Source organism: Loxodonta africana, chromosome 11 (genome assembly GCF_030014295.1).
Source record: "Loxodonta africana isolate mLoxAfr1 chromosome 11, mLoxAfr1.hap2, whole genome shotgun sequence".
In the NCBI taxonomy this organism is placed as follows: Eukaryota; Metazoa; Chordata; class Mammalia; order Proboscidea; family Elephantidae; genus Loxodonta; species Loxodonta africana.
In genome coordinates, this window is record NC_087352.1 from 10,273,085 (window position 1) to 10,283,621 (window position 10,537).

Consider the following 10,537-nt stretch of genomic DNA (forward strand, 5'->3'; position numbering starts at 1 on the left):
TACCTTGAGTACTGCAGGGCAACACTGGTGATGGGGCCACTCTGTGTAGCTGTGCAGAGTGTTCACTGAACCCGGACTGAAAGAGGCTAAGGTCATCTGGAGACCACATCGTGCTCTGTACATCAAGCTGTGTGAAGCTGCAGCCACCCAAAGGGCCTCTTGGCTAATTCACATTAAGCCTCTATGAAGATGAGTGACATCCCTGGCCACCTTTTTATGTCTTCTTTCTGCTTCCGTAGTTCGGCATTCCCAGGACTGCGTATCTCAGGACTCTACATCACCAGAAATAGGAAGAAAAATGAGCACATTCGTGGTGAGTGGGGCTTACCTTTTTGCTCTTAAAATTCCTTCTCAGTACTGAAGGAGAACCACAGCCATTTGCGAACCTGTTGCTTGCTGGGTACTTGCGTTGTATCTTTTTGGCTGACTTTGGATTTGTTTTTAGTCTTATTATTTGTTTATTTTTTGAAAATATAACAGTAATAGAATAGGGGAAAAAAAAACCCAAACCCATTGCTATCAAGTCGATTCCAAATCATAGCCACCCTGTAGGACAAAAGAAGGAATTAAAAAACCAAACCCACTGCCGTTGAGTTGATTCTGACTCATAGCAGCCCTATAGGACAAAGTAGAACGGCCTCATAGGGTTTCCAAGGAGTGCCTGGCGGATTTGAACTGCCGACCTCTTGGTTAGCAGCCGTAGCACTTAACCACTACCCCACCAGGTTTCTGAATGAGTAATTCTCACACTTTACTAATCCTTTATTCACTGATCAGCTGTTTTTATTTCCTCATATCCTTTTCCACTTTCGATTTTATAAATTATATTCATAATATGCATCTAATTTTAAATTGTCCATTTTTCATTTACTATTGTGAAACAGTTTTTTGTTGTTACATCATTTTCCAACTGAATTGTTACTTTTATATTTTTAACTGCTTCCTACTATTAGACATTTAAGTGGCCTAGTAATTTTGTTGTTTTATAATGATATTTTATTGTATTTTTGGTGAAGGTTTACACAGTAATTTATGTTTCTATTCAATAATTTCTACACAAATTGACCTGTAAAATTGGTTACATTCTTCACCATGTGAGCATATTCTCAGTATTTGTGTTTTGGTTGTTCCCTTTCCATAAATCACTTTCCCTGCCCAGTTACATTCTCATCTTTGTTTTAAAGTAATCGTTGATCATTTGGCCTCATATGGACAATTTTTTTTTAAGGAACATAGTACTCATGGATAATATTCTATATTTTGTGAGTCATTCTTTTATTCAGCTAAAAGGTGATCTTTGGGGCTAATTTCCAGTTCAAGGTTTAAAGAATATCTCAGGAAGTCTTCAAGTCTCAACCTGTCCAGTAAGTCTTTTTTTTTTTTTTTGAATTTGAGATTGTGTTCCCCATTTTTCTCCTATTCTATCAGGGCCCCTCTACTGTGGCCCTGAATAGAAGAATCAGGGCACTGTCTAGTTTTTCTGGTCTTGGAGTGGATGAGGCTGTGACTCTTGAATACTGTCAGTTCTGTACATTAGTTTCCTCTTTGAGTCTTTGGTTTGCTTCTTTCTCTTTTGCTTCAGACAAATAGAGACCAACAGTTGTATCTTAGATGTCCAGGAATCGTACTGTTTTAAATAAGACTATAATGAGATTGTTCTTGTATAAAATATTTTTCCCTTAAGCTCAATTCTGAAAAAATTCTTCTCTTCAGCCAATGTACCACATGTCAAAAGTACTTTTTCCTGTGTTACGCTGGGTATTTGGTAGATAGACTATATAAATATGGTACAATGCAACAAGGCCTACTTGCTCTTTCACACCAATATTGTTGGTTGTTATCACAAAGGGGGACCTAGGTTGTGCTTTCCCATGCCAGAGTCATTCTCTGTGTTTTATTTTTTCTTCATACTTTATTTTGTTTCCTCAACATATTACCTTAGTTTACAATTTCCCAGTGTAGGATTTACCAGGCACTTGCATTCTGTCACTGCATTTACAGGGGATTAAGACTTATATAAAATGATATTCTGTGTTTTTTAGAACTGATAAATATACACCATCAATTCCATGGTGCAAATGACATGTACCTGGAGTTAACCCAAACTTCAAAGGTTACTACAGCAGTCCTCCCCAAGACTGCTGTGATTTCAGACACCCACTACAAACTCTGCAACACCCTCACTTCAGACCAAGTAACTCTAAATACGGGGATTTTCACTACTCCGTCAGGTTTGATAATTTGTTAAAATACCTCACAGAACTCAAGAAATATTTTACTTACAATAATGGTTCTACTATAGGAAAAAAGTTCCAAATCCAGTCAAAGGTGGAGAGGCGTAGGGCGAGGTCAGGAATTGTCCGCTTCAGGAAGTTTCCCTTCTCCACAAGGACAGTTCACAGCCCTGACACATCAGTGTGTAACAATACAAAGAATTTTGTCCACCAGAAAAAATCACCTGTGTTTGGTGTATGTAGTGTTGTTGAGATTTTATTACATACGCGTGAATCAAGGCCACATGATGGAACTCAAAAGCAAGCCACACCCCCATCCTGGAAGTTGGGCTGGTATCATGTGAGTCAAAGCTCCAAACATCTGATCACATGGTGGTCTCTCTGATGTGGCCAGCCCCCATCCTGAGTCATCTTATAAACTACCAATGTGCTACCAATGGAATCATCACGAATAACAAAGATGCTCTAATAACTGAAGAAATTCCAAGGGCTTAAAGGCTTCCTCCCAGGAACCAGAAGCAAAGGCCAACCAAATTCTATGGGTAACATCTGGATTTCAAGCCTGGGATACTGTGCAGCCATGAAATGGGTTGAAATAGATGACAATTACTATACTAATTCTAATAGTATTGTTGTTATTAGGTGCCATCAGGTCGATTCCAACTCATAGTTAGCCTGTGTCCAACTGAAGGAAACACTGCCTGGTCACGCACCATCCTCAGAATTGTTACGCTTGAGTTCACTGTTGCAGCCGCTGTGTCAGTCCATCTTGTTGAGAATCTTCCTTTTTTTCACAGACCCTCGACTAATACCAAGCATGATATCCTTCTCCAGGGTCTGATCCCTCCTGACAACATGTCCAAAGTGCGTGGGACGAACTACTCCCATCCTTGCTTCTGAGAAGCATTCCGGCAGTACTTCTTCCAAGACAAATTTATTTGTTCATTCTTCTGGCCATCCGTGATGTAGTCAACATTCTTTGCCAGCACTACAATTCAAAGGCCTCAATTCCTCTTCAGTCTTCCTTATTCATTGTCCAGTTTTCACATGCATGTGAAGCCACTGAAAACACCATGGCTTGATGAGGGGCACCTTTGTCTTTAGAGTGACATCTTTGCCTTTTAACAATTTAAAGAGATCTTTCACAGCAGATTTGCCCAATGCAGTGCATCATTTGATTTCTTGACAGCTGCTTCCATGGACGTTGACTGTGGACCCAAGTAAAATGAAATCCTGGACAACTTCACTGCTTTCTCTGTTTATCATCATGTTGCTTATCGGTATGGTTGCAATTTTTATTTTCCTTATGTTGAGGTTTAATCCACACTGAAGGCTGTGATCTTTGATCTTCATCGTTAAGTGCTTCCAGTGCCCCTCACTTTCAGAAAGCAAGATTGTATCAGCTGCATATTGCAGGTTGTTAATGAGTCTTCCTCCCATCTTGATGCCCTGCTCTTCATGTAGTTTAACTTCTGGGATTATTTCCTCAGCATACAGATGAATAAGTACGTTGAAAGGATACATCCCTGATCCACGCCTTTCCTGACTTTAAACCACGCAGTGTCCTCTTGTTCTGTTCGAATGACTGCCACTTGTCTATGTACAGGTTCCTCATCAGCACAATTAAGTGTTCTGGGATTCTCATTCTTCGCAGCGTTATCCATTTTTGTTACAATTCACACAGTCGAAACACGGGTAAACATCTTTCTGGTATTCTCTGCTTTCAGCCATGATCCATCTGACATCGGCAGTGATATCCCTCTTTCCACATCCTGTTCTGAATCTGGCTTGAATTTCTGACAGTTCCCTGTTGATGTACTGCTGCGACCGCTTTTGAATCCTCTTCAGCAAAATTTTACTTGTATGCAGTAGTTAATGATACTGTTTGATAATTTCCTCATTTTGCTGGATCACCTTTCTTAGGAGTAGACACACACATGGATCTTTTCCAGTCAGCTGGCCAAGTAACTCTTGCAAATTTCTTCACATAGACGAGTGAACACCTCCAGTGCTACATCTGTTTGGTGAAACATCTTAATTGCTGTTCCATCGATGCATGGAACCTTGTTTTTCGCCAGTGCCTTCAGTGCAGCTTGGAGTTCTTCCTTTAGTACCATCGGTTCTTGATCGTATACTGTCTCCTGAAATGATTGAACATCAACCAATTCTTTTTGCCACAGTGACTGTGTATTCCTTCCATCTTCTTTTGATGCTTCCCACTTCATTTTTTTCCCTGTAGAATCCTGCAGTGTTGCAACCCGGGGCTTGAGTTTTTTCTTCAGTTCTTTCAGCTTTAGAAATGCCAAGAGTGTTCTTCCCGTATGGTTTTCTAACTCCAGGTTTTTGTATATTTCATTATAATACTTTGCTTCTTGAGCCGCCCTTTGAAATCTTCAGCTCTTACTTCATCATTTCAGAGTCTCTTCTGACATCCATTTTTTTTTTTTTTCTGTCTTTTTAATGACCTGTTGCTTTCTTCAAGTATGATGTCCTTGATTTTGTTCCACAACTCATCTCGTCTTCCATCATTAGTGTTCAGTGCATCAAATCTATTTTTGAAATGGTCTCTACATTCAGGTGGGATATGCTCAAAGCATACTTTGGCTCTCATGGGCTTGTTTTAATTTTCTTTAGCTTCAGCTGGAACTTGCATATGAGCAACTGATAATCTGTTTCACAGTCCTTCTCTGACCTTGTTGTGACTGATGGTATTGGCTGTATTGAGCTTTTCCATTGTCTCCTTGCATAAATGTAGTCCATTTGATTCCTGTATGTTCCATTTAGTGAGGTCCACATGTATAGTTGTCATTTTTGTTGTTGAGAAAAGATATTTGCAATGAAGAAGACGTTGGTCTTGTGAAATTTTATGATTTGTACTCCACTATTTTTTCTATCACGAAGGCCATTTTTTCCAACTACCAATCCTTTTTGTTTCCAACTTTTGTATACCAATCGCCAGTAATTATCAATGTGTCTTATTTGTATGTTTGATCAATTTCAGACTGTAGAAGTTGGTAAAAAATCTTCAGTTTCTTCATCTTTGGCTTTACTGGTTGGTGTGTAAATTTGAATAGTGTCTGTTTATTGTACTGTGGTGGCTTCTGTGTTGCTGTGATACTGCTGGAAGCTTTGCTGCTGATATTTCAAAAGCATCAGGGTCACCTTTGGTGTACAGGTTTCGGTGGAGCTTCCAGAATAAGACAGACTAGGAAGAAGGCCCCAGCGGTCTACTTTCAAAAAAAACTGGCCGGCGAAAACCTCATGAGTAGCAGCGGAACATTGTATGATATAATGCCAGAAGATGAGCCCCCCAGGTTGGAAGGCACTCAAAAGACGACCAGGGCACAGCTGTTTCCTCAAAGTACAGTTGACCTTAATGACGTGAATGGAGTCAGCTTTCGGGACCTTCGTTTGCTGATGTGGCTTGACTGAAAATGAGAAGAAACAGCTGCAAACGTCCATTAATAATCAGAACGTGTAACGTATGAATTACAAATCTGGGAAAATTGGAAGTAATCAAAAATGAAATGGAACTCAAACATTGATATCCTAGGCATTAGTGAGCTGAAATGGACTGGTATTAGCCATATTTGAATCGGAGAATCATGTCGTCTACTGTGTCGGGAATGACAAAGAGGAATGGCATCACGTTCATCATCTGATAGAACATTTCAAGATCTACCTTGAAGTACAGTGCTGTCAGCAACAGGATAATAGCCATATGCCTATAAGGAAGATCCGTTAATATGACTAATAGTAATAGCTATTGTTGATTAAGCAGTTATTCTGTCTTACGCACTTAGAAGTGGTGTGGCATGTGTGTCTGTGTATATGCATACATGTATGTTTGTTTCCTTGTTTATTTTGGAAAGAAACTTGCTGAACAAACCATTGAACCATTATACAACAAGGAAACTAAGATAAATATGGGAAGTTCATGGTCACCTGGTTAGTAATGTACAGATCACTGGAGTATGCACTCAGGCATGGTAGCTACAGATCGGTCCACTGAGTGTTGGAATTCATGAATGAGTTGTGTGCCTTGAGAGTTGAAAGGATGTACTCCCTACTTGTTCAAAACAGGATGCCAAAACCTTACTAGTTTTGTAAATGTTAAAAAGAATTCTACCAGAGTCAGTGTATGTGGTTAGGTAATGATGGGTGCTAACAAATTATATAGAAAATAGATGGACCATCTTTTCTGAGGCAGTTGGTAATACGAATCAAAAAGTAAACCATGTGTGTCCCAACATGCAGCATTTAGAGTTCTAGCATTTACTCTGAGGACACCAAGTAAAAATACCAGGGCTTTCATTCGTTGCTGTAGTCTGGTTGAAGCTAAGGAAAATCTGTATATGGTAGTGGCAGGATAGAAGGGGAAGGAGTGTGAAATCTACACAATGACTCGCGTTCCCCAAAATCTGGAACAGCTTCCCCCCATACTTCCAACTTTTTCAGGTGGACAATAGTCCTAAGACTGACTACCCTTGTGCTTGATGTTGCAGAAATCGTTGTCATTCAAGGACGTGGCTGTGGTCTTCACTGAGGAGGAGCTGGGGCTGCTAGACCCTGCCCAGAAGAAGCTGTACCAAGATGTGATGGTTGAGAACTTCAGGAACCTGGTGTCAGTGGGTGAGGACAGCCTCTCTGGAGAGTCTTTATCTCCTCAGATTTTCAAGGTTTTGAATGGTCTTGGGTTAGCCACCTGTGCTTGAGGAACTGACTCGTACCAACAACTTTAAGAAATAAAACACAGTAGAAAATACCAAGTTTCCTTAGGAAAGGAGCACACTGCAGCACAAATTCTTCCTGACTGCATGTGTGATGTGAGCGCCAGTAGGAGGAGATTTAATGAAAGTAGACAATTGGTTTAGAAGTAGGTCAACCTATGTGTGAGTAATACATATTAATGCATATGTGTCTGGGTCTTGAAATCTATGGAATTTCTTGAAGTACGTCATTTTAGAAGAAACGTCAAAACAGTGGTTCTGATTATGAGTATACAGTAGGAACACAGATTTCCAGTCAGTTTCCCCAGTACTGTGTTCATTTTAAAAAGGTTAACTTTACTGTTCACAGCCCTCCAACCCTTTAAACATGGTTTATGGTGCTTCTAACCAAAACCAAACCCATTCCCATTGAATTGATTTCGACTCATGGCGACCCTGTAGGACAGTAGAACTGCCCTGTGGGCTTTCCAAGGCTTCAGTCTTTGAGAAAGCAGACTGCCACATCTTTCTCCCGTGGAGCAGTTGGTGGGTTTGAACTGGTGACCTTAACCACTGCAGCACCAGGGCTCCTATATGTCACTTAGAAAGGGTGGGGAAACGCTTTCAGTGATGAAGACAGCAATCCAAAGAGAAGGGAGTTTCTGTCAGAAACAGGCACTGGGAATCCTTGTAGATTATTGTCCATTTATTTTACTTTCTGCCTTCCCTTTTTCCGTCACCCTGATCCAAACTGTTAAACCTCTCTCCTGGATTATTATAACAACCTTTGTACTGATTGCCCCACTTGAAATCTTCTCCGCCTAAATTCTCTTTGCCATGTAGTCGTCAAAGTGACCTATTGGAAATATAAGTAAAATTAAGTAATTCGTCTACTCAGAACACTTGGTGGCTTTTTATGTTTCTTAGAGTGCTTCTTAGAGTTTTACTTGGTCTGGTCTTTAGGCCCTACTCCCTCTATGAACTCACTGTCTTACCTTTCTCCTCTTGCTCGGTGTCTACTTGCCACATTGCCCTCCTTGTTTCTCAGATCTGTCACAGATGTTGTATTAGTCTCTTAACTGATGCTAAAAATAATTAACTACAAACTTAGTAGTTTAAAACAAGACAAACCAATTAGCTCACATTTCTGTAGGTCAGAAGTCCCACATGGGGCTCGTTGTGCTAAAAATCAAGATGTCAGCCAGGCTACCTTATTTTCTGGAGAAATAAGGAGAATGTAGTGAAAATCTATTTCCGTGCCTTTTCCAACTTCTAGAAGCTGCCAGATTTCTTGGCACATGGGCCCAGTCCCTTAGCAAAGACACCAAGATTGCATCATTTTGACCATTCTTCCGTGGTCCCATTTTCCTCTTAATCTCCTGCCTTGCTCCTCTGTCACTTTTAAGGATCAGTTTGAATGCATTGAGCCCACCAAATATTTTATGATAATCTTCCTAATTGAAGGTTAGCTGATAAGGAACTTAAATTTCATCTGTCAGATTATGTCCCTTTGCCAGGTAACCTAACTTATTCTCAGTTTTGGGAATTGGGATTTGGAAATCTTTGTGGGACCATGATTCTGCCTACTGGACTCCTCTGCCCCAGACCTCTTTACTTGCTCTCTCTCTACCTGGAATACTTCTTCAAATAACATCTTCTTGGCTCTTCTCCTTAATTCATTCAGATCTCTGCTGTGTCTTGATATCAGAAGAGAAGCCTTGTCTGTCTACCGTATTTAAAATGCCACCCTTTCTTTACTCTCCTGTCTTATTTTGTTCCATCTGTTTTTGTTTATCATCTGTTACTCTTATTGGAATGTTATCTCCAAGAGTGAAGAATTTTTGTCCATTTTGTTTATTGCTGACTTCTCAAGGCTTCGAATTGTCCTCGTACATGGCAGGTAGCTGTATGTAGCTGTTGACTTTAGGAATTGAGTTAACGTACAGAGGGACCTCTCTGTCTTCCTGATTGATGGAGATAGCTAATAGGTCATGCACAAACCAGAGTGAATGAGGCTGTCGCAGAACAATTTGTCTTCTGATGAACGCCTCCCAAAGTTCTACTCTCTTGGCTGCCCTTGTGGTGAGTGCGTGTGTGTGCACACGCGTGCGCACTTGTCCGACTCCCAGGAAAACACTTAAGCGTTGTGGTTGTGACTGTGCTGAGTAATATGCTTTCCATGTGGCTTTCCTGGAACCTTCCATGGGGAGGGGCATAATCGTTTCTGGGATGAAATAGTACGTTTTTATATGAGGATTCTGATGTCTACTGAGACAGGCCCTCCAAGAAGAAAAACAAATCTCTCTTTCCTGAGGTCTTAGACAACAACCAGGCAGGCTTAATGTCCCTTGAAAGATTTGACAGCTGCGGCCCCTTTGCTCCTCCAAAGTCCACATCCACATCACTATCCCTGGGTTTCCCCTTCTTTGTGCTAGAGGGGGCCAACTAAAGATGAGAGGAACATGGGTCACACAGCTCAGCGTGGCTTATATTTCTGATCATTTCAGTGTTCCATTAGAATGTTTTGCTAATTAAGTACTTAATGACTTCCTAATCGAAACTATTCCAACATTTCGAGCATAAGCCATAATCAGAAAGGTTTCATTTGTTACAACCAGTGCAAACATTTCTTGTTTGTGTAGATTTACGTATGACTTAAGAAAGCATTTCCTATAATGACATTTTTTTTGCCTTATGATTATGCCTTGATTTTTTTTTTTTAATGTTTATTACAACTTTTTAATGTATTTTATAGCACACTAATTTTTTTTTTTTTTTTTTAATGGACTGCAGAGTTCAGTTTGAAAAACTGTTGTGAGTGGTCAGTTTCTCTACATCCACAGATTTTTGATACTCTGTTTTCTAAGAGACAGCCCAAAAGGAACCTGTGCATAGGCCCTCACACTTGTTTTTCACTGAAGTGATTTGTTGTTACCTTGGATTTTGTCCTTGGCAGCATCACTTTGATGGACCCCTGTCTCTGGTATAGCCTTTCAGTTTCCCAGCAAAACTAAAATTTCCTGCTCCTTTCCTATCTTACAGTTTATTCAGAAACACCTTTGTATTTCTATGACTTAAATGTTAACAAAACGTCAAACATTTATTTATTCATTCAGCATTCACTTGTTGATTGTCTACCATGTGCCATGCACTCTTCTGGACATGGTTATAAAGCAGGAAATGGTGTAAATGCTTGTTGTTATTGATACTGCATTGTAGTTAGAAAGACAAAAGAAGTGAAAATGACCTAGAGATTATGTCATATGGTAATAAGTACTGTGTATAGTTTTTTTTTTTTTTTTTTTTTTATAGTTTTATTGTCTAGGTGGAAGGAAATTGCCAGTGGTGAATTGGCCATCAACGGGGTTTGTTATTTTACAGTGAATGCATTGATAGACTTACAGTTGAGCAGAGACCTCAAATAAGTAAGGAACCATCCATGGAAGTATTTCATCTGGGTAGAGTTTCAGGCCTACTGTAACTATAGGGTCGCTATGAGTCGACATCGACTCGACAGCAACGGGTTTGGTTTTTTGGTTTTGTAACTCCCTTTATAGGATTGGCTTTCAAAAAATTCCACTGTGCCTGTTCTTT

General features: G+C 40.0%; 1 protein-coding gene across 1 annotated transcript in view; it reads left to right on the forward strand.

Annotated features, from left to right (window-relative positions):
* The window catches only part of LOC104845434 (zinc finger protein 234-like), a 44,163-nt gene that overhangs the window by 7,394 nt on the left and 26,232 nt on the right, over positions 1-10,537 (forward strand). The window contains exons 3-4 of the mRNA XM_010586436.3: positions 240-313; positions 6,740-6,866. Coding sequence (XP_010584738.1) covers positions 299-313; positions 6,740-6,866 — 142 coding nt within the window. The 5' untranslated portion in view covers positions 240-298. The remainder of the gene's footprint in view (positions 1-239; positions 314-6,739; positions 6,867-10,537) is intronic.